Genomic DNA, 25,942 nt, shown 5'->3' with positions numbered 1-25,942 from the left:
CGTGCCCGGTGGTGTGGATGGCGTGGTAGCTGTGATGGTGACCAGCTCTTCCACGGGACGTTCTACAGTGGCCTTTAGGTTGGGTGGAAAAAACAAGAATTACTTAATGCTGATGTATTATACAAAAACAACTGTGTATAGGGTGCTCAACAAGTTGATGTGAGACAGGAAATTATAGGATGTGTTCTGGATAAGTATTTGATAGTGAATAGATACACAAAATTGACATGTTATTCTTATGGCTGTATGAGCCTTCTATTGGCCAGCATCACATATGCTTTAGAATTGTCTCCACAATTGGACAACATTTTGAGAAGGTAATTAGTTTACTTAATATGTGTTTACAGAGAAGGCAGTGGACTATGTGATAGTAGTTTGTATCAACTGTATTTCCACGTGAAATTCGGAGACATTACTCATAATGCATGATGAAAACTAATGCATTCTGATCTCACATGAAAGAATCATATTGTAAATAAAACACGACACCCGAAATTGTGTGCAGTAAACAAGCGCTTATGTCCAGAACGGTATTCTGACTATGCTCCTTTAGCGACTGGCCATGTACAGTAGATGTAAAAGGACGACTCGTTTAAGATAAAAACAGGGATGGGCTGAACCGTGATTTTCTTCACAGTTATCCTACTTTACAGTTTGTAGCGTGAAGATTTTTTTGCCAGCTCCCTTGGTAGATTAGTGCACTTCGTAAAGTAGCGATTTTGCAATGTTCGTGTTTTAACGCGAAAATACGATTTTCTATTGCATTTACGTCTAACTAAGATATCTCAATACATTTTGTTGCAAATACATGCGCGGTTGTGGAAAACTACTTACATTTGTGCGGTTCCTTTCCGGGCATGTTTGTTGATATTGAGAATTCGCAAAGCCTTCTGGGTAGTCACTTCGCTGCCAAGTGAGGTCGAGAGCCCCCTCGGTCTTGAAGTGGCTACGACATGGTTTGAGGGCACTTCTGCCTCGGTCTTGAGAGTATCGGGACACACCCCATTTTCACGTGAACGCGCAAACCGAGTGACTAGGGCACATAGCGAGTGAAAGTGCGAAGAATGGGACGCAGCCTTTATTAAGGCTGAGACAACAAATTGATAAAATCAATTAAAATCGATTATTAAAAGAATTGGCTACTAATTTCATTTTTTTTCTCGTTGTGTCATGGGATTTATAAGCACGTGAACTCAATGCAAATAAGGGCATTAAGTTTTGTTGTTAAGTAGAGAGATGCATTACCGTTTTGATCAGGCACAAGACACCTTGAGAACATTTTTTTTTAAGGTAGCTTACATAAAAAAAACATATTTTATTGAACATTGCATCAATGCAAACAAAATTGGTATTGAACAGCCAAACTCCAAAAAGTTAACAGTTTTCAAGGTAACAAAAATTGCTCCAGAAATACAGATGATTAAATCAGAAAAAAATATTAATAAGATAAAGTGAAAATAAAAAATAAAAATGAAGACAAATTCTTAAGCATATGATATATAATTTGCACAAATACGATAACACAATTTTGAAAAGTGGGTTTTCATTTGTTGATATTTTTAAATGGATATAAGGTATAAAATAGTTTGCTACACATAAAATGGATTGCTCTTTCTTCATTTTTGTTTTGTTTGATAAGTCCAAATTTAATATGATCTTTGGATTAGTTGGTAGGTAAACACTATCATACATAATTGGAGGTGTATGGCGTGCAACAACAAATTGATGAAACAACAAACTGCTTTCATGAGTGATTCGTTGAATTGTACTATTTATAGGCATGTTATATCAATGCAAATAAGAGTGCATTGAATTTTGCTGTTATATTCAGGGTAGTTGATGTTCAGCAGAGAGCGCATCAAGACCTTTTGATAAAAAAAATTATCGTACATATTTCAAAGTCATTCTTTATTGCATCATTACAAACAAACATGGAATTAGACAGCAAAACACTACAAAGTTAACATTTTTCAAGGGAACACAAACTAGAGTAAAAAGTAAAATAAAAATATGTTTAACTCAACACAAGGAGCAGATTCTTTAGCATATTATAAAACATTCGCGCATTCGGAATGTTTATCATATTCTAGGATTCATCCCGAAAAACAAATTTCTTGAAAACATTTTAAAAAGTAGGTTTATATTTTTTACATCGTATATATATATTTTTTTGTGAATGAATATTTTGCTACAAATAAAATGGAATTATTTGCTCTGTCTTCGTTTTTGTTTTGAATGATACGTCAAAATGTAATATGATCTTTGATTATGGTAGTAGGAAAAGAGTATCTTGATTATTTGCAGGTGTATAGCATACATTTAGAATAGAATATAATTTACTTTTATTGTCATTCTTTGTAACAGTGCACACAGAACGAAATGTCGATACCCCTGACCCATACAGTTAAACTGTAGCGAGCCGATGCAGCCGCAGCCAAACAGGGCGCAGCCATTTTAGTCATTAGGTGACCAAACCCCCCAATTCCAACCCTTAATGCCGAGCGCCAAGCAGGGAGGCAATGAGTACCAATGTTGTAAGTATGACTCGGCCGAGGCTTGAACCAGCGACCTCCCAGTCTCAGAGCGGGCGCCCTGCCATCTAGGCTACCGAGCTGGTGTGTAACCAAAATATGTAATGGGACACAGGTGGATGGTCTAGCTCCAGCTGGTGTTACACGTTTGTTTTATATATTTTTCTTTTTTTTCTTTTGGTTTTGTTGTTCTTTTACCTAATCTGCAAAATAGATGGTAAATGTCAGTCTCACACGACACCATTTACTTGTTGCCATTAAGAGTGATTTATTGAACAAGTCTCATTAAATCACGTGATATCCCTTTTAACATATAAATACAAAATAACATTTCCATCAATTGGTACTTTTTGATCTCTTTGATCTCTACAAGGGGAATTAATATTTAGTAAAACAGAAACAAAACGAAAATAAACCTAAACAGCTTGACAATATCAATCACATTACTATGCATGGTGAGAGATTTGTCAGCTGGGGTTATAAAGTTTAAAATTAACTTATTTTGTGGAGCACCAAAAGATATGTCTTACCTTTGTAGTACTCTGGTAAAACTGACAACAAACCCCGCCTCCTGGTCACATGTTAGAAGCCAAAACCAAACCCCACCCCATACCAGCAGATGGCACTGTTGGACTCAGCATTGCAGGACATTTACCAAAAACTATACACATATTTTAGCAGGAATTTCAATAAAATAAAAGTTATTATTACACCCGTTACATACACCCCCCTGAAATTCTGTTAAATATGGGAGTGCTACACTACACAGAAAAAAAATCACATGCCAAAAAGGCAAATACTGATGAAAAAGAGGACACGAAAACTGGTACAGTATTACAAGGAACAAACTGAAGTGCATGTCAGTTCTAAAACTCTCCCAAAAAGGAGTGTGAAAAGAAAGGTGGCGATCAAACTCCTAACTAAGCACAGACTCAAAGATGCCTGTTACATCTCTGAAATATCAAACATTGTTCCTGTAGTTGTAAGTGCTCACATAGGCACAATTCTTGTTTCTTACTTAAGCTTTGTTACTCAAACTGAAAGTGCATCTCTACTGAACTTAAACTAGGAACTAGCAGATATTGCAGACAGAGGACTGTCACCTACCAACTGGTCATTCATCTGACAAATTAGACGACTAGGAGGCCTGATGGACTGGCGGACCCTAAGACCATAACGGTCAGGTTGAGAACAATTAACCTGAGCTTGAAGGTCTGGGACAGTCAAGTCTAAACAGTCAGTATCAGGGGAGTCTGCGTCCGGATGGTCAGTGTTCAATGGGGTCTCGTCTGGGAGACCCATACCCAAAGGGATCATATTTTCAGAGCACTGTGATGGGCTTTCCGTATTGTCACTTGAAGTATGGTCAACATCTTGTTCGGGGATGTGCTGACTTCCTCGACTGGATGTATCAACACTGCGAGAGTCGGACTGGGCATCAGATCTGCTGTCTAGTGAGTTATCCTCTACCTCTGGATGAACTTGCTCTTCACCTGCCTGTATCACCCAGTTTACTGTACGGACATCAGTGTCTTCAACCGCGTCAGGTAAATCAGGGCATACATCACTTCCATGCATAGCGGCGTCAGACTCTGAGTGTTCAGATTCGCTGGCCAGATCATCCTCTAAGGGCAAGAAGCTAACAGAGAGCAGCAAATTCCTGTGAACTACCTTTTCTTTGCCCGTCAGACAATCCTTGACTCTATAGACATTGATATCAGGCTTGACTGATATGACTTCATACGGGGTCGACTCCCACTTGTCTGCAACTTTGCGTTTCCCCGGGACACCTCTGTTGGCGATCAACACCCGGTCTCCCACGACGAGAGGTGATCCTTTGGCCCTACGGTTGTACAGCTTGGCATGACGAGTCTGTTCTCTGAGAGTATTCCTCTGTACAATCTGAGCAGCTTCATGTAGATCTTTCTTCAGATGGCGTACAAAGTCAGAGTAGCTGACAACAGCGTCATTGGTATTAGCATGTTGAAACATGACATCGACAGGGAGACGAGGGATCCTACCAAACACTAGGTAAAACGGTGCAAACCCTGTTGTCTCATGCTCTGTGCAGTTATAGCAGAATGTGAGCTGCTGCAGCATTTGTGGCCACTTTGCTTTGGGCTGAGGGGGAAGGGTTCTGATCATATCTCCCAATGTTCAGTTGAATCGTTCTGCGATACCATTTCCCATGGGGTGGTACGGAGTCGTATGTGATTTCTGCACCCCTGCCATCTCTAGAAGCTCTTTGATCAGTTTGCTCTCAAAATTAGCTCCCTGATCAGAGTGGATACGCCGTGGGAAACCATAGACAAGGAAGAAATCCTGCCACAGACGGCGAGCAACTTGTTTGGCGGTTTGATTCCTGCAAGGGAAGGCGTGCGCCATCTTGGAGAAATGATCAGTTACGACAAGGACATCTACAGACTTGTTCTCTTGCTCAGCAGTCCAAAAGTCTATACAGACCAACTCCATAGGCTCAGAGGTGACTATGTTCTTGAGTGGTGCACAGTTGTGTGGTTCCGGTGTTTTCCCTACTACACAACGCTGACAGGATTTGACATAATTCACAACATCACGTTCCATGCCATTCCAGAAGAATCGTTGCCTCACCAGAGACAAAGTACGGTTCTGGCCTTGGTGACCTGCTGAGTCATGTAAACCTTGAAGGACTTTCTGTTTCAATGACAGTGCACACAGAACGAAATGTCGATACCCCTGACCCATACAGTTAAACTGTAGCGAGCCGATGCAGCCGCAGCCAAACAGGGCGCAGCCATTTTAGTCATTAGGTGACCAAACCCCCAATTCCAACCCTTAATGCCGAGCGCCAAGCAGGGAGGCAATGAGTACCAATGTTGTAAGTATGACTCGGCCGAGGCTTGAACCAGCGACCTCCCAGTCTCAGAGCGGGCGCCCTGCCATCTAGGCTACCGAGCTGGTGTGTAACCAAAATATGTAATGGGACACAGGTGGATGGTCTAGCTCCAGCTGGTGTTACACGTTTGTTTTATATATTTTTCTTTTTTTTCTTTTGGTTTTGTTGTTCTTTTACCTAATCTGCAAAATAGATGGTAAATGTCAGTCTCACACGACACCATTTACTTGTTGCCATTAAGAGTGATTTATTGAACAAGTCTCATTAAATCACGTGATATCCCTTTTAACATATAAATACAAAATAACATTTCCATCAATTGGTACTTTTCAAGAATCATTTAACAAAAACACCATAACTATACCTTCAAAAACAACTCACTTTGTGTTATATGGTAACCAAATATACATATTAACATCACAGTACACTCTTAACCCAGCCCCGCATAACATAGCATACATCACTCTGTTGCTTATGCTAACGGACGACTCACTCGTACTATTTCACTTTTTGTAAACTTTACAGACATCACAAACACCCTTTACAAACATATTTGTATGTATATTCTTATTTTTAGTAATGTAATGTGACATACATACATTCTCTGTACCCAAAACTTTAATATTTAAATAAAAAGAAAAAAAGGGTTTTTAAAAAAATCCGATTAATTGATTCATTGAAAAAATAATCGACCCATTCATCCATTATTAAACTAATCCTTAGTTGCAGCCCTTGACACTAGGTTTTCTATTCTATACTAGAACTGCTCCTGCAAATTGTCTTATAATAAATGGTCTTTGCTTTGCAGAAGAGGAGGTTATTACAAGAGTTGGGAAACCAAAAAATTCCCTTCAGAAGGCCTTCTGATCAAGGATTTCAGCAACTGGTGAGTCAACAATATCAAAGTCAATTTTATTTTATAAATTCTCCGATGTTGGATATTTTTAGGCCAGATCTTACCTCTACTCTTTTTGTCCATGCTTGTTATGTAGTTTAATATTGTACCTCTGATAATACAATACTTGGGAGTGTAAAGTCATGTTTATTTGTACAGCCCTTAATCACAAAGAGTCTCAAAGGGTTGCACAGATCAAAGACTATTACAAACTATTATTACAGACTATTAACCTACATGAGGGCAAATGATACACATATTATCAACATAAAGTATAGGTTATTCATATGCTATAGAGTAGAAGTGTGTTTTAAGCTTAGACTTAAACATTTGCACTGAGGTTGCAGATCGAAACTCAGGGGGAAGAGTATTCCACAGCACCGAAGCCCGGATGGAGAACGCTCTCGAAATCCCTCCACAAAAGCATATTCTGAACAATTCTCAATACAGACGCTGCCCGACTTTACGAACGATCTCGTTCAAAAGTTGAGTTTGTTTGTAAGTTGCTTCAGTGCTATATTTTGTTATTACGGTTAAGGTTTATATAAGTATGTTTAAGGCTTGTATAAGTAACCTGTGTTGTTTTGTACAAAAAAAAATCAGCATTTCTTAAAATAATATTCTCTATAAAGTTAAACTTAACTTACTTTTGGAAGATGCGCTTCAAGAGGTCCTCCTCCGTGGTAAAAAGTGGCAGAAAAAAAGCGTTCCGACCATTTTCTCAACCGCATCAAGCTTTTTTATTCCACTTTAATTTCAAAAGAAACAGCCTCTTCTTTACACTTTACACCAACCATATTGAATGGATTCACGAGATATTAAACAATAAAAAACGTCAACGTTCTTAGCACGCTAGGGATACAGTACACGTAGTACTGTATATTTACACATGAACTAGGAAGGAGAAGCCGGATTTCTTCTTCGTGGTGGATGCTGGGTGACCTCTCACAGTTCCACCATTAGCCGGTTGCGGCGGAAAGAAGCACTACCGTAATGATCTGTACTCAGAAAAAAAGTGCACACAATACAAAATCTAACTAACAGCAATGTCCGGTTATTTTTCGACATCCCGTAAAAAATGTTCGTTATCGACCGTTTTACGTAAGTCGAATGGTCGGAAGTAGGACAGAAAAATTCATTCGGAAAAAAGGAAAAATTCAATTCGACTTGTGGTTAAACTTTGTTCACAAGGTCATGATAGTTTTACCGTTTTTGTTGCCATTTTACATATGTATTACCTCGCCAATACTCGGAATGGTCCATTATCCTAAGATATATTTTTCAAAAAAAGTATATTTTTATACATTTCTACTGAATATACTCATTTCAAAGTGAAATTATGACTTAATTTGATTCCATGATTTCCGTGTACTGCATGTAACAAAATTAAAAAGCTATCAATTGCATCCAATTTTGGTTTTACCTGTATTGGTGGCTTTATTGTTTTATCAAACCCGATGTCCTAGATTCTTAGGGATCTGTAATCGGCATACCCCTCTGAAATTAACTGATCTTTTCCACTGATATAATCTTTGTTATTAATGTGTTGGAAAGGTCAGCCTTTGGTTACTTATGATAATATGAATACAATTTTCATTATTATTTAAGAGAACAACTACTTGTGTCAAAGAAACATTTGTTTGATTGTCTAGCAGGTATTGGTGAATATTTTAAAGTAAATCAAGATTCTTATTATCAGAGAAAAAAAAAATAATCGTCAAAAAAAAACTATTTTGGCAAATCTGACTTTGGAAAAGATCCAAGATAAGCAATCTGCTGGAAAATTGAGATTGGTGGTTTTTTTTATGATCCACTACATAGTTATCAGTTTTGAGGAAGGTACTGTGCTTTTGTACAATTAGTAAAGCTTTTGACAAAATGAACAGTAGCCATCTGTGATATCGCTTATATATCTTTCTCAGTGGGACTCCAGTTACTCCGGACTGGTTCTGAAGAGAGCCTGCTCGTTGCCTGCTGAGCTCCACTGCAGAGTCCAGGCTGCTCTCCTCACCCTCCGCAAGAAGGGCTGCCTCTTAAGGGATCTGGTCCGTGTCCGGAACCGGGATGTCTTTACGTCTGTGTCGCGGGCTTTGCTGGGTGAGCCCGGACATACCTACCGCTACCTGGACACTAGACTCTTTGCAATACCCTGGCACAGAGATGACACTGACATGAAAGGACAGAGCTGTTGCGACCCAGGCCTGAGTGCAGCCTGCAAAGCCCTGTGGGAGCTCAACAGCTTTTTCTGCTCTGACGTGTCACAGCTGAAAGAAGGAGACAGTCTGGCACAGGGCAACAAGGGGGCTCAGGACGTTGAGACCAAGGCGAGCGACGAGAACTCTAGGAACAGTGAAGCAGACTCAGAGTCTCAACTGAGTGAGGAGATAGATATAGAATCCAAGCACAGTGAGGAATGGGACGTGGAGTCCAAACACAGTGATGAAGGATGTTCGGTGTCAAAAAGAGAAAGCGGTTGGGAAACATCAACCAAACAAGGCAGCGAGGAGGGAGCATCCTCAATGGGTAGAGTGACCGATGCCGGGTTGGATCCTTGTGAAGGAATATGTCCCAAGACGGCCGTATACCCACCAAAAGAAGGCCGAGGGGAACTCCAGTTTGCTCATCTCAAGCACAGCCTCTCAGATTACCACATTGAAGATACAGGAAGTGGTTCTGAGCCTAGCCCGTCTAGGGGATTCAACAGATCTTTTAAATTCAACGTCACCTTACTCAATTACATGAACCCGTCAGCTATGAGCCAGCTCAAGGAGGAGCCCTATTATGGCATGGGGAAAATGGCCGTAGGATGGCACCATGATGAGAACCTGATCAGTCACTCGCCAGTGGCTGTTTACAGCTACAGCTGCCACGACGACAAAGGTAAGCGTCGCTGAATTCTAATTAGACAGGGCACTTTAATCTATCTCCCCGACAAGATCCATCACGACAATAACCCACCAACTTATCTGCGTCGCTTTAAAGTGGATCAAATGCTGCTAACCTTTCGTGTTGCCGTACCCGGCGGCATCTGTTCAACGCGGGCCTCCGGTGCAGGCATCATCAGATTCATCAGCGTGATAGTGTCAGGGCATTAGCAAATGTCATCAACGGCTTGCCGCTGACAGCCTTATCGTCACATCACAGACATCGGTATCCAAGTTCAATGGCGCTGCCTTAACAAACGGAGGGCTTATCACACACGCAGCATCTCATCTAAATCATTTCCCCGAGAAATGATCAATGCACAATTATCTGATAGGGAATAATGAAGCTTGCTTTGATAAGTGTTTCTCAACTGTACTGGATGGATAAAACCAAATCTGCCAACGCTATCTGCTAGCTGATAGTATTCACTGATTGACTTGAATGAGCATCTCAGTGGGAGAACTTTGCTTTCTAGAGCACATAAAAACTATTTGCTAACACATACAGAGTGATACTAAATACTAATGGGACACACACATATTCTCCTAGTTGTACATGGATGACATTTTCTGAAAGATTCAGTCCCATATGTTTTTTTGTTACCGTTAGTGCTGCCTAGAAAATTAACATTCAGATAGGTGCTTACCATCTTTTAAATACATTCTAAATAATTAAACAAATATATTTAGATTTTAAACCTTACCTTGCCTGGGTATTTTCACGGCATTTCGAGCCATCATACAGGCTCTTGGACCCGTTGTATGGCATCATCTAGAATCTGCTGCATCGGTCAAGATTTCACACCAGTAAGTTGTCAACCGGACGTTCCATTATTACCTATATTTCATCATGACTATGTCAGTGTATCGTCTGTTGGTGCCCTTGCAATATCCATTGCAGCCTGATCATCCTGGTAGGTGGATTATCTCATGTGCGACCCCTTTACATGGTTTCTTCATTTTCTGAAGTTTTTGAGTTTTTCCTTGCCCTCATGTAGATTTCACATTGGTGGATGGTGTAAGGTAGTCTGTGAAACCGACTTGAATTTAACTATTTAAGTTACTTGCTCTTCTGTCTTGCTTTTTAAATGTTGTAATGTCTAAAAAGTAATGTCTAAGCGCTTTGGGAACTTGAAAAGCGCGATACAAATGCAGATCATTTCATTTCATTTCATAAAAAGTGCAGTCAAAGCAGAGTTCAATATTGTGAGTAAAAGGATTGAAAAGAATACATTACAATTGACCGGATGGAAACATATGTTGACTCAATTCATTTTACTGGTGAAACCACATTTTACTATCTTAGTTTGTGTTTGATTATCTGGTGGTTCTTATGAGGGAAACCTAGCTCTTAAAGTGGTTTTGATTACATGCGCCTTATGGTCCGGGGTGCCTTATATATAAACATATTTCGCTAAGGACTATATTGTGGGTGAACAGGATAATCTGGTGATCCTTAGCGTCTGGAAAATGTCGTATGCTGTATCTGTTACAAAGTGGGTTAGAGCAGGCCTGTTGAATGGTTTAATCCGACCCACCATGACTGTTATGATTATGTCCCAAAAAAACAAGTTTGTAGGTCATTTCTATCTAATATTATGATTTTTAAAAAATAAATGTAAAACAAATACTACCTTTGTCCGCAGGAGGGCAGTATCGTATATGGTTAAGCTTTAGTAGGCCCAGCCTAATAGATTGATCTGATGCATTCTAATCTTATCACCCATTCACTGCTAAAACTTTTATTTTGTATGATTTACCTATTCGTTTAAAACTAGTACGAATCCAGGCAAACATTATATTTTTTTTTTCATTGCAACCACTTCAGTTTGTATAGCGGGAGTTGGTTCAGGCGTGAAACTGCAGTCACTCTTCTGTTAAAATAAACCAGCTAACGCAATCAGTACTAAACATGAAAAACATGTTTTTGTATTAATTGCAGTCAAATGTGTTATGCTTAGAAAGGATACCTAGTCATCCATGATCAGATTAAGTAGGGTAGGATACCAAAGCAGACTGAATGATAAAGCATAATGCTAAAAAACTACAATAAGCTAACAATGTAAAGTTTACATCATTTTACTGATCCTGCGAAGTCTGAATCCCAGAGCCAAACTGTGTTTGACATTCCGGGTTTACTGCTTCCAGGCAACTCTTTACTATTCAATGGACACCGATAACCCAATTTTGTTTACGTTATTAGAGTTATTAGAGTCATTTCAACGGTACTGATAAAGGTTCAACACATTTGATCACTTGCATGTCTGAAATTTTTAGTTTGCTGTCCAGGTTTGTTAAGTCAAGTTGAACTCCACTGAATCAGGTGTAATGTCAAACATGGTCCACAGCTGTTTTTTCTTCACCGGGGTGTCATAAGCAGGAACACCTGCTGAACTGTTCCACTTCAACCATTCGCCACGGGCCTTTTCAATTTAGACCTTCAAAACCTTGCGGCCTAACAGCTCAGCACACTTTACAGCTGCGTCCCTTCCACACCTCGGGGACCAATATCTGACCGGAGCTCCATTTCGGTGGTTGACTTCCGAGAGTTCCCAGGTCCAAAACGAAGAAATTAAGCTTTTTTAACCAGAAGGGTTGGAAGTACACTAAGGGGGACAGTACTTCAACCAGAGATGCAAAGGAATCTGCATTGCCTGTGTTTAAACCCACACAAAGGTGGCTATACCACCACTGGAGAGCCCTTGGGGAATTATGTCATTACCCGGCTCTCAGAGCACAATGGCAGGAAATTAAGCTACTATTTATCCATACTGAGCAAAAGGAAAAGGCAGCTGCGGGGGCAAAGAGGTCTGAAAAGACTTTAGTATCGATTTGTGCTGAAGGGTGTCGGCCAGCCGGGTTAACTCTCATTTTCTGAACACGCCGTGGTAAGAACAGCAAGGAGAGTTAAAGACCAGTGCAGGTGCTTATTGGGAACGGAAACAGGAACATCATGGTTCGGTCCACATCTAATAACACATAAAAGCCCAGGCTTTTATGCAACAGTGTCCTATTGCATGGCCTAATAATTGTGTAAAGATCTGGTGAAGGCAGCCAGGATTAAAACACAACACACACCGTGCCTACTTTTCCTACTCCAGTTGAAGATGTGGATATCACATTATTTAAAAGTGGGAGATAAAGTGGATGCAACATGGCTATAAAACACAACTTACAATTGTTTTTCTGATGCTTAACCATGATTGTTAAGAACATTTTGGCTTGACTTCCCCTTTAAAAAAACAACAACATATTTGCAAATACAAAATGTCATTTCACAACCTTTACTATCTCGGTTACAGTGTTTCTGTTAAAAAGGGCACAACGGACAAGGTTTACCTTTTTGAGGCAAAAGCCACATTCTCCCAAAATATGGCCCACTTAAACGACATTGAACATTGTTGAAAGTACACCATCCACTCCCAGATGCGCGATTTCTAAAGCCCCGTGCACCCCTGACACCAACTGTGTACAATGCCACTGGCGATTGGCATTTTGCTTCTGGCGTCAGATGTGCGTAGGTACCTTTTGGAAGACAACACCGCAGCGCCAATGGCGTCGAGTATCAACCATGTTTGATAATTTTGGCGCTCGGTAGCCAAATGGTTCAAGTGTTCGGGGGCCAGAGGAAAACAGCGACTTGATGCATGCACTCTAATTGCAAAACTCTGTGGTGATGTCATCGACCGGAGTTTCCTTTAATTCTCAAGGAACAATGACAAGCACATGCCGCAGAAACGACCAATGACAACAGCACTAGCAATGTCAAATATAGGGCTAACATTTTACACAATGCAGCCATAACCCTTAGCCATCATTTGCATTTTTCCAGCGCAGAGGTAAATGTATGCTGTAATAATTGCATGGGAAACAAACACTTCTCTTTATTAGGTAGCTCAAGGATAACGTAACACCAAACAGGAAATATTATTTATAAAGCAACTTAGTTACACATTTAAGCGTACTGCACAGTAAATATAATGGTTACTTTTTTCTGTATTTTCTAAACACATTATTAGTACTCACATTTTATTTATCGAGAATACAACAACACCACAAGAAGCGTTTTGGTACAAAAATAATTTGTTAAGAAACCCTTTTTGTGTCATGTTTGTCCTCCAACAGAAACAATAGTAACTCATTCAGTGCCATACGTTTCTTTCAAATGGTAAGTGCTGGCCGATGCCAGCCAATTTTTGCCATTTTGACTAATTTTTTGAAGGGCTACAGAATATTTTGCTATGTAGCTACTGTATATAGGCATAGAACACATATAAAGAAAGCTTGAGCCCTCATCTTTCATTATAAAGTATGCGTCTAGCTTTTAATATTGTGTAGTAAACAGCAGTTGAACATTGCTAAGTTTCTTGAAAATACTCGTTTCCAAGACAACTTCTGCAAAAATCTTTTTTTAATATATTTGTGAAACCTTCAATATCGAAACAATGCTTTCCATAAACACAAGGGGACTTTTCTTGCAAAATAACATTTTTTTTTTTGCAAAAACACTGAACTTACATGTGAACAATGCATGCATTTTGCAAGACCTTTTAAGCCTCCAATATTTCAGGTGAACGCATCACATGATTCGGGTCATCATGGTGATTGGGGTTGTGAACAAAACTTCATCCCTCTATGTCGCGATCTGCATCTTTTTTTCGAAAGACTGAAGCCTTAAAGCATTGACTGTCTAAATCTATGTTATAACTTTTGTTTTTTTACTACACTGCGCCAACTCAGCATATGTGCCACCTACACGCTGCCATACGGTGTCATATGGTGGGTACAGGAAGAACTAGGCACTAAGTGTTTTGACAAAGATCTGATCAACTCCATTTCTGCCTTCTTGTGATTATTTTTCATACTTTAACCATTCCCAGAGGCCTGATACTTACTGATGAGCAACACCAAAGCCTTTTTAACATTTAAATAAAAAAGAAATAAAAAACAACAACATAATTTTGCGTTTTGCCTCTCAGGGACAATGCTTCTGTAACTGTATTTATACGTTATGGCACTAAATGAGTACAAATAAATAATACAATTCCTCTCCGACCTTTTTCAATTGTAAACATTTTTGGAAAACCGACACGGAGCCAATACGTAGCGCTAAAGCACCGCGGGTTGGCGACACCAGTGTAGTAGACAATATATCCTCCACATCTTTCTCACCTTTTAACCGCCGACCCCTTTTCATGCCTGACCATTATTTTCCTTGCAGCCTGGCACCCCTGCAAATTTTTCAAATCAATGTGGCCTGTCATTCAAAGAGTTGACCCACTCTTGAGCTAGGGGACAATGGCGTGCAATATCTTGACACCTCGAAACGTGACCGTGCTTGTGTGTCGTAATGTTGTGCTGTGTCGTGATTGACAGGAGAGAGCAGCGACAGCGGCGGTGAGAAGGCGAGCTGGAGAATCGGCCTGAAGGTAGCCTGGGATATTCACACACCTGGCCTGATGCTGCCTCTCCAGTCTGGAGACTGCTATTATATGAGAGGTACTAAATCTCAACACCACACACATATATGTGAATAAACAACCCCGGCCCCACATTTGAAAGCATTTTTTTGTTTTTCATTTTTTCACGCGTGCACTCCCTAATGACTCATACCAAGAGTCATGACCATGTAATTCACTCGCTTTTTGTTCTATTCGGCCCGTTTAAACTTCACAGCCGGGGAGAGCGATCTGATGCGTTTGCGAGTGTGTGCGGGAGCGGCTGCAAACTTAAGTTCCATGAAATTGAGTGCATTAGCGAAGGTTAGGGAAATGCTCTTTGCTGAAGCCAGACAGATGGACTGAAAGTTTCAGGGTGTAAATCAAAGTTTAAGGTTCAGGTCCGTCTGCTGAAGCGGGTAGTAAACACACTGACGCTGATTATGTCATCAACAAAGCCCAAACTACTCTTTCTCTATTTTAATGAGATAGTTATAGAATTTTAACAAAAAAAAAAACAGAATAAAAAAACAAACAAACTGTGAGTTAAATGGAAGCTGTGTTAAAGTTGCTTCCTGCTTTACTCTCAAACACCCCCCTCTGCCCAAAAATGCGCAATGAACATTTCTCGATCTGTTATTGATTGGTGAACATTGCAGGCTGCAGATCACATGTGACCTCAGAGTATTGAGTGTACAAAATGCATCTTGACATCACATTACAGACGCTGTCCTACTTCCGGACGATCGATCGTAAGTTGAATTTGTTTGTAAGTTGCTTCAGTGCTATATTTTGAATGTTTAAGGTTTATATAAGTATGTTTACGGCGTGTTTAAGTAACCTGTATTGTTTTGTACTAAAAAATAAACATTTCATAAAATAAATGCTCTATAAAGACAAATAAAGTGAAGTTTAGGCTTCAAGAGTTAGCCTCTGTGGTAGAAAGTGCCCAAAAAAAGCGATCCAAACATTTTCTCAACCGCATCAAGCTTTCTTATTCCACTTTCATTTCAAAAGTAACGACTCGCCTCTTCTTTACACTTTACACCAACCATATTGAAAGGATGCCCAAGATAATAAACAATAAAAATGTCTTAGTGCGCTGGAGATACAGTATAGTATGTTCAGACATGAATTAGGAAGAGGAAGCGGATATTTTTTTCAAGGTGGATGCTGGGTGAGCTCTGACTGCGCCACACGCAGGTAGCTGTGGAAAGATGGACAACAGTGATGTCCTGTACTCGGAATAAGATGCGGTGCACACAATACAAAATCTAACTTACAGCAATGTTTGGGTATTTTACGACATCCCTAAAAAAATGTTCGCATCTACCGTTTTTTTGTAAGTCAAATGGTCGTAAGTAGGGGAGCGTCTTTATGCGTCATCTGTTTTCAAAGAACCATGCAAGTCTCATACTACGAAAAAACAAAATGTGTCCATTTTCATTTTTCATTGTTTTTATTTAAGATCATTTACTCCATTTGTTTGTGTTTTTTATTCTACCCATTTTTGGTGTTTATTATCATTTGCCACACAGCCTAATCATGTTTATGCTATATTTAAGAAAAAGAAAATTATTGGCCGATTAATCGACTTAATTTTTTCAATCGTCATAATTGTTGGATGCTGCCCTAGAATAAGTTCATTGTTATGGCTTTTTAAGCGGCTTTATATCAGGTGTGGCTCGTACAAAGACCAAATTGAGTTTTGTTCACTTCCTACACCTCTCATTCCTTCCTATGGAGACGCCCAAGTGCAAGCGATTATGTTTTCTTTCTAATTAAGTAAAACCGGCAACACTAAAAATGATTGTAAATATACATTTTAGGGGCAGCACGGCGGCACAGTGGTTAGCGCGTGTGCAGTACAGTTCTGAAGTCATGAGATCGAACCTCCTGTGTGGAGTTTGCATGTTCTCCCCGTGCTTGTGTGGGTTTCCTCCGGGCACTACGGTTTCCTCCCACATTCCAAAAACATGCTTGTCAGGTTAATTGGCCAGTCCAAATTGTCCCTAGGTGTGAATGAGCGAGTGAATTGTCTGTCTCTGTGTGCCCTGCGACTGGTTGCTAACCAGTTCAGGGTGTGCCCTGCCCACAGCCCGAAGATAGCTGGGATGGGCTCCAGCAACCCCGCGACCCTACTGAGGATAAGTGGTGCAGATAATGGATGGATGGATGGATACATTTTAGAAAACAAGGATTGGCATGGAGACATTCACTGTGTGATTACTGTTGTCAACCAACACCATGCTAGAACGGTACCACAAAAAAAAACAGGCTTAAAAGCAATGTCAGAATACTGTATTTTGAAGCAGTCAAATAAAGCTAAATAAAAGCAAACATCGTAAAAGTATTCACCGCTTTTTAAGGTACCAATCACAATCAGTGTTGTGCAGGCGCACTGAGAGGGTATGAAGGAACTTTAGAACACTGGGATTCACGGTATATTTCAAATCAATCTGCGCCTGAATGAAGAAGCCAAATTTCTTCTCGTGAGAGTGCCACAGTTTGTCACTCATACTGGTCTTGATAGGGCTTGAAGCCGACCTCCTTTTAGTGGCAATGAGATTTGCAATAGAAGAGTCAGTTTTGAGGCCGGGGCCCGATAATAGAGTGATGGGCCGTTGCGCAGAACGTTCTAATGGGACTTGACTGTCGCGGATCAGCGAGGGGATTTATGCTACGCTCGGTGAGCACGCCCTTGAGAGGCCCAGACTGCTGCACACCGATAGTGTTTGGCCCCAGGGGCCCTCAGCCGTCTGTTGCTTTGTCGGCCCACCTGAATTGAGTACTTGGCAGCGGCTACAGCGCAAAGGTTACCGGTGCTTTTCCAGACGGGACTTTTTCACTTCATTGTTGGCAACGCTGTTGGCATGTTCTTTTGATGGTGTGTTTTTACCTCTTTTTTCTATTTAATCTTACATGAAAAGGAAAATAATACTCAGGCGATTTTATTATAAAATATGTACTTTTAAAAAACATTCTATTTCTATTAAAATAAGAAACACAATCCACACGTGTTTATAAATGATCAGTTTGTTTTTCTCTTAACTTATTTTGCCAATAAAAAAAATAATTTTGGTTTGGAATTCTAGTAACCATGACATTTTCAAAATCTTATTAAGCAAATTTCATGCACTTTAGCTAATTTAGGAACTATTATTTACTGAAACATTTTTTTGAAATTGTTACTTTATTTCATGTTTTTTTCTGCCAGTAAAATAAATAAAACAAAATAGCGTATATATTTTTTTTCATAATAATTTTTTCAAATAACAAACACAATTATAATGATTTTTTTTATTATTTATGGATTTATTTCTTACAATACATAATAAATATAATCCCTGTTTTTTGATGAACAACAGGCTATTTCTTAGCTAAAATACATTTTCTGATTTAAAACAATTACTTTTGAAAACATTACTTTCTTGTCAAGTCAAGTCAAGTCATTTTTATTTGTATAGCCCTAAATCACGAAGAGTCTCAAAGGGCTTCACAGATTGTTACACTATATTAGACAAACTATTTTCAACCGACAAGAGGAGTAGGTTATTCGTATGCAATGGAGTAGAAGTGAGTTTTAAGTTTAGATTTAAACATTTCCACTGAGGTTGCAGATCGAATCTCAGGGGGAAGAGCATTCCACAGCACCGGTGCCCGGATGGAGAACGCTCTCGAACCAGCAGAAGACTTCTTTGCTCTCGGGATCATCAGAAGACCAGCACTCTCAGATCGTAGGCTTCGGACCGGGACATAGTGGCAGATCAGATCTGAAAGATAAGAGGGAGCAAGTCCATGTATGATTTTATACAATACTAAGAGAACTTTGAAGTCACATCTTTGGCTAACTGGGAGCCAATGCAGGTTAGCCATAATCGGTGTTATGTGATCGTACTTTTTTGTCCTAGTTAAAAGCCTCGCTGCGGCATTTTGTACTAGCTGAAGAGACTTGATTCTGGACTTCGGGAGACCGGAGAGTAGTGCATTGCAGTAATCGAGACGGGAGGTAACAAATGTAAAATGTGCAAAATAATCCATAAAATTTGCAAAAAAATATCAGATTAAGCAATTACTGAAATAATAGTCTTTGAATGAGCAATTAATTAGTACTCATTTTTATAATTATTGTTTATTTATTGTATTTGTTCATTCATTTCTTTTCATAGCACTTTTCTATATATTTTTTTAATTGTTAATTGATAGATACATTTATTTTACAGTGTATCATTTGGCAGATCATTTTACACCAATAGAGTTGTTATTTACTAAAATGAAAATAAATAAATAACATTATAAATAAGTATATACCACTACTTATATTGTAATTAAGTTAATCACAGCTACTTACTAGTAGTTTCTAGTTTCGTTTTGGGAATGAAAACCTCATCTAAGTGTCAAAGAATGCAAAGCACATCTGTAATAAAGCCCTGTGTTACTGCTGTCGTTCGGAAAATGCTGGCCAACTTGTAATTCCAAGAGCCAAGAAGAAATTTTAGAGCATTCTCTATTTGGGCCCTGGTCCTGTGGAATGCTCTGCTCTCTGAGAAACTATCTGCAACCTCAGTGGAAATGTTTTAATCTAGGCTTAAGACACTCTTAATTTCTATAGTTTATGATTTGATCTCGACCTCATACTTGTGTCATCTTGTCACTGAGGGAGAACGATGAGCCTGGCTGTTACACAGTGCATGCATTTCCAGCCATATCACCGCCACTTGAACCTGATGTACGCCATCATCTAGAACCTGCTGCATCAGTCTACTTTTTTGGGCCAGGAAGCTGTAAGATGGACTTTCTGTTATTACCTATATTTCATGTTGATGTCTGTATATGGTTTGTTGATGCGCCTACAACATCCAGTGCAGTCTGGTCATCCTGGATTGGGATTACCTCATGAGCAACCTCTTCTCGTGGTTTCCTTTATTTTTGTCATCCCGAGGTTCTTCATTGCCCCTTTTTAGTTTTCAGATCGGGGGAAGTTGTAATGGTCTGTGCAGCCCTTTGAGTCTTTTTTGGATTAAGGGCTATACAAATAAACATGGCTTGACTTGATTTGAGATGAAATATGACTTTTTTTATTAGACCCAGCCCGATTTAAGCATCACTATTTTGGGTTTTGGGACAGTTAGAGCTTTCTCGAATGTGATAAATTTGTCTAATTGCGAATATTTTTTACATTCACGTTTACCGTCTTTAATGAAAATGAAATGAAATGATCTGCATTTATATAGCGCTTTTCAAGTCAATGACTTCACAAAGCGCTTTACAGTGTGCTTCACATTTCCCAATAGCGGCCGTGATCTGTGCAGCCATGTAAGGCGCTAACCTGCTTATTGGGGGTAATTGGGGGTTCTGTGTCTTACCCAAGGACACTTCGACATGTAACACGGACAAGCCGGGATTCGAACTGGGATCCCTTAATCCTAAAACGATCGCTCTACTTCCTGAGCTACTGCCGCTATCCTCGGGAAGTTTAATCTCCACTTTTCTTTATGACCAACTTTGACTGAAAAATAAATGTTAACATGCAGCGAAAAGAGACATTTGTCTGCTGCTGTTAGCTGCAATCACTTTATATTTGTTGAAATCTTAAAACTTAAAGCATTTAGCAAAGACACATTTGTCTGCACTGCTGCTGTATTCACTTTAAGTGTGTGTGTTGAAATTAGAGTATTTCTTTTTATCTGCGCACATCAAAACATTTGCAGTTAGTGTAATTTTCTTACTGAAACGTTGAATCAGAGACCTTAGAACCTGTTGCCTCACCTGTGAATTGTTTCTCAAAAGGTTTTAACCTAACAGGCTGAAATCCTGCACTAAAGCAATTGTTTTAATAAAATAAATACTTTCCATCCATTATCTGCACCGCTTTTCCTTAGTAGGGTCGCGGGGGTGCTGGAGCCCATCCCAGCCATCCTTGGGCAGTGGGAAGGGGTCAGCCTGAACTGGTTGCCAGCCAGTCGCAGGGCACACACAGGGACATACAACTCACCCACTCATTTACACCTAATCGTGACAGCCTACGGGACAGTAATGACATTGTAGTTTGTTGTTATTTTGTCCGGCATATTGTTATAATCATGAAAGTATCTAAATTTGTCTATATGTGTTAATCTTAGTGTAAATTGTTGTCTATAAAAGCCAAGTTTTGATTGGCAACCTCTCCAAAGTGTAATTTCCATGCCTATATAGTAAGCAGGGGTGGCTCCAGAATCACCCAAAATATTGTAAATGGATAGATAGACGGAACTTGACAGACACCGCTATGCCTTCCCCGCACCATTTGTCTACCGGTGGCCCATATTTGGCAGCTAATGTCTGAGCCACTGGAGGCAAATTGAATCACCATCATCTCCACCCAAATGGAATTTGGGCAGTTAAGAAAGAACAATGCAAGTCTTGACACCGGGGCTGTTTGATAATCAGATTCCGAGCTCCCAATGCACAGAGGAGGAAGGAGGGGTGGTGGTGTTGGAGCCGATAGGAGTTGACCCAATATATTTAAAAGCCTGCTTTCCGGAAAAAAAGGAGGACAAGTGGCAGCAGGCGCAGGGGTTGAAAGAAAGATAAATACTTATTACAGTTATTGAGTTTGCCTCAACTCCCCTCCTGACGCCGCCAACGCATCCGGCGTGCCAAGAAAAGAGCAGATTGATGGAGATAATTTGTTATTGGATATAAACAGTTTTAAAGATGGCAAGTAATTCCACCCGGGGACCTAATCCGTCACAATCTCATCAGAGGACGGGATGCAAAAAAAAATCCTAAAAATGGCGGCAAAGTTGTTTTCTTTGTCACCCTCTTTTTCTGGCTACCCACCAAACAATAATAACGTCCTCTCAAAGCGCTCGGCTGTTTGACTTTCAAATGCAGGTATTAGACGATGCGTTATTCCGCAGTTCTGGGCGGGCGTAAGTACGCACATGTGCCGCCGTCGCCTGTCCCGTCACGGCTAAATTAATTATTTGGCGTACGAAGCAAATAACGGCAGCACCGGGGAACATCTATACTCACAAGAAACACATGGCGGGATGGGCGGGAAACAGCAGTAAGGCCTCTTCGTAAAGCTCCCGCGATATTGGACAAATGTTTGTCGGTATGGCGTTTCTGTTTTCGACAGATTGAGAGTGATCTGGCGCTGTTTGCTAATTAAGAGAGCGCAGTATAGAGCGGCTTGATTTGTGTGGGCCACAACAAAGTCTGGCGCATTATAGCAAAAGTTTTGGGCCACATTGACACAGGTCCAGAGCACATTCTGTTAATTTATGTTTTAGTTACTTTTCAAGTACACACAAACTAAGTTCATTCTTTATAAAATACCGTACATATTTTCGGGACTATAAGGGGTCCTCAGTAACCACAAATTGTAAGGAAATGTGCCATATGATATGGTGCACTTTATGACCGGTAGACATTGGAAACCTCTACTGGTGTATTATCATTTCATGCAATTATAAATCAATTTATCGTAGACTACAATTGCATAACAATAGTGGCAACAGGGATCAAACCCAGATAGCTGCGGTAGCGCGCTAAATCCTAACCAACAGGCCACTAAGAACATATATTTTGTAGGTCTTCACTTTTTATCACACTATTTTTAGTCACAGTACCAGATGTTGAAGAAATGAGAAAAACGAAAATGATAAAAAAATTGGTATACAATTTTATTTCACTTTTTCTTAGCTCAAAATACGCGTTGTAAGTGACAATGGATACGTGCACTATTTTTCTGACGAACTTCCAGTCTCCAAGGACTCTCTTGTAAATATTTTTGCATATTTGTCTTAACTTTCTCTTTATCTTATTATTCTCTTTTAAGCCTTGCTTATGTTTTTATCCTGGAGTGCCATGTCTAATCTCGTTGTAAACAATATTCACTATGTTTATTTCTAAAAAAAAAAAAAAAAAAAAAATATATATATATATATATATATATATATATATATATATATATATATATATATATATATATAATGTCTATTTCATTTTAAAGTTGTAATAAGTATTTAAAGTTGTCAATACAGTACTTTTAAAATTACAATTAAATGTATGTGTATGATACGGCAGATACATTTTAAGTAATATTTTTCTTTTTTCAGTTGTTAATTTGGTATTATTTTGTAAAACTATTGTATAGTTTTTATAATTTTACTAAAAAAAAAAACGAATATTATATGAGCAAAATAGTAATCTCAAAAGTACTGGTATATTTCATTAAAACAATCAGAAAAACAGTAGTAAAATAAGAAAAAATATATCAAAATGAACTAAATTAACTGACAAAACCAAAAACGAACATCCAGCTTCCCACTGAATATAAACATTCATTATTTTCAAATGGATTATTTAAAGCCATAACTTTTCCTGTCACTTTTCCCGTGTGTGATGTAATTTATTCTATTCTTTTTGCCAGACAATCTGAACAGCACCCACCAGCATTGCGTCCTCGCCGGAGACGTCGCTCGCTTCAGTTCCACCCACCGAGTTGTCGAGGTGAGATGAAACTTCCTAAATGTATTTGTATGAATGTGTAGCTTTAGCGACCTTGCCAAGCGATGGCATTGTTAGGGCGTAAGGATTGTTTGAGCAGCTACCAGTTCTCAAATAGCCCATGATGAAAACACGCCCCCACAAAGATGGATTTTACTTTGTGGTGTCATCACTCCTTTACCAAACAGTTATGTCCGAATTAAACCTGATTTTGGTCAACATTTTTTGTTTTTATCATCTATTCAGAATATGGAATTCAGGCATTGCAAAGCTTCCTGATTATTGTCAAACAATTTCTCAAAACCAAAACAATAGACTGATCCACGACTCAAAACTACTAAAATATAAGGTTATTGGGGTTCGTGCAGGTGCCCGAAATCCTTGGAAATTTTATCGCTTTGTTTTGAAGGATTGAAACGTGTTTGAACTTTTGGTGAAGTGTTTGTAATTGTTTGAAATTGTTGCAATGTTTCTCAACAACTCAGCTTTTAAATGACAACGATACTGCTCTCTAGTGGCTTCGTTTTGCCATTGCATTTCTTCTTCCCTTCCTTTAACGGCAGCTGACATTATTTTGTATGGAACTGTCCTTGTTCCATACCCTAAAGGACAGGTGCATGCTATACCTAAGCACAGCAATAAGAAATTTGTATTATTGCAAGAATTATGTATCAATTATAATTTATTTTGGGTTATGCGAAAAATTGATAATTTTCCCAGTTTTTGCTAACAATTTTTCAAAAGAAATCCTACAATTGTGTTGTTTGTGTTTAACATTAACATTATTTTACGGTACACTATGTAGTATACAATTTTCCAATTAAAATCAAGATTTCATAAAAGACACTGGTGAGTGACAATGTTCGCACCAAACTATGCATTTTAATTTTTAGCACTTTTCTACTTTTCTTAACTTTTTCTACAATATGTTGGAATAAAAATCATGATGGCCCATGGGCCAGTTTTCTTATTCCTTGTCTGTAATGACTTCATAAATTGGCTTTCACTTTTGGAATTTCTATCCAAAACTGGGTCACGTATCATGTAAAAAATGCTATTTTTTTAAACTGTTAAAACGTTTGATTTTACTAATTAAAACGTAAAACCCAGAGATCACCAACCCTTTTGAAGCTGAGAACTACCCTTTTGTTACTGATCAGTGCGAAAGCTACCAGTTTGATATGTATTCCTAAAACCACACCATATCACGTTATTACAATGTTGTTACTACCGTATTTCTTCACTGTACTCGTGTATAACACACACCCCTAACTTTTGAATAAAAATCAGAATACAATTTTCATTTTTTTCAGCTCAAACTTAATATTGTAAGAGAAAAACATTTTTGACAGCTTATACTATGAACACAATACCAACATGACATTTACTATGTATTTATTTAATATCCTTCAAAGTCTGATTCATCATCGGATACACCAAAGAGTTGGTTCCCTCGTGTTTTTTTGGTGTTTATTTATATCTTTAAGGACAATTTTTTTCTCTATTCTCTAACATTCGTCTCTCGTATCGGAAATAAAAATAGTGTGATAATGAGACAATTTTGAATGTGTTTTTGCATGTCATTTGTAACACCAGTGGTCTGGTTGATGGGTGTCGGCACCCTAAGGTTTAATTCCTTATGCTTCCAATGCTTTGAGTTTGAGGTCAGCGATATTGTTAGATCGATCAGTCATTGTACAAATATAGTAATATACTGCCGTAAAACCTTGCGTATAACACGCCCCCAAACATTGAGTTATTTTTTTAGGTGAAAAAACGTGCATTATACATGAATAAATATGGCATTTTATTTTTGTGTTTATTCCAGGTTGTATTTCATTTTGAAAATGATTTTCGAAGTATCATGTATTCAAAGACATTGATCATGACAAAGATTTCTGTTGTCAGTTAAAAATCATATTTCCAAGAATTTCGCAATGACTCGTCGCGGGATCCTCCGGTGTTTTTGAGGGGATATCTGGTGCCTAATTCAGGGTTTGGATAGGTGCTTGACATTTTTAAAAGTGCTTAACATTTATTTTTGTGTTATCAAGGATTAATACGTGCTTGAATTTACTGTGAAGTCCTTATAAATGCTTGAAATTGTTGCCATGTTTTACTCCTAGTCTCCTTATAAATGACGGTGGCACTGTTCTTTGCTTTGCCTATGCATTTCTTCCCTCTTGATTAACGAGAGCTGGCATTGGTTTGTATGGCATTGTCCCCTGAAATGTCATCACCTTCTTCTGTGGTTGCACGCAACAGAGCTCAATGAAATGTGTGTAAGTGCAAGGACTTTGTATCTATTACTGGGCAATGCAAAAAATGGTAGCGTTTCCTAATGGTAAATCGTAATGGAAAGAACTTCCTACCGCTGAAAATGTAAGATACATCTTACAGTCATTACCCAACACCCATATGAAGAGAGATTTGTCTCAAAAATATTTACACAGGTATTGAAAAGATCCACAAATATAAACGCGGTGTACTCAAGATCTAAAAAAAACATGATCAATGTCATGATAAATGCACACGCAAGATTAAACATCGCAGAAGTAAATCGCAGATCAAGTTTTGGATCTGCAAAATACACGATATACACCAGATTTTTTATTTTAATAGTTCTGGAGAAATTGAAAAAAATACTTTGAAAGTCCTTAAAGAGTGCTTGAACTTGGCCAATTAAAAAGCTGTGCGAACCCAGCGTTTCTGAACACTTGCTAAAACCTAAGCCTGCAATAATAATTACATTCACCAAAAATATATATGCATCACACTGTTAC

General features: G+C 38.9%; 1 protein-coding gene across 1 annotated transcript in view; it reads left to right on the top strand.

Moving 5' to 3' along the window:
- fto (FTO alpha-ketoglutarate dependent dioxygenase) overlaps positions 1 to 25,942 on the top strand; it is a 263,558-nt gene that overhangs the window by 50,808 nt on the left and 186,808 nt on the right. The window contains exons 4-7 of the mRNA XM_088333342.1: positions 6,215 to 6,292; positions 8,224 to 9,181; positions 14,602 to 14,724; positions 23,083 to 23,162. Of these exons, the coding sequence (XP_088189468.1) occupies positions 6,215 to 6,292; positions 8,224 to 9,181; positions 14,602 to 14,724; positions 23,083 to 23,162 (1,239 nt within the window). The remainder of the gene's footprint in view (positions 1 to 6,214; positions 6,293 to 8,223; positions 9,182 to 14,601; positions 14,725 to 23,082; positions 23,163 to 25,942) is intronic.

The sequence above is a fragment of the Urocampus carinirostris genome, chromosome 4, assembly GCF_059441175.1.
Source record: "Urocampus carinirostris isolate Australia breed hairy pipefish chromosome 4, RoL_Ucar_1.0, whole genome shotgun sequence".
Taxonomy (NCBI): Eukaryota; Metazoa; Chordata; class Actinopteri; order Syngnathiformes; family Syngnathidae; genus Urocampus; species Urocampus carinirostris.
The sequence above is the reverse complement of the archived record's forward strand: the minus strand, read 5'-3'. Positions and strand labels throughout refer to the sequence as shown.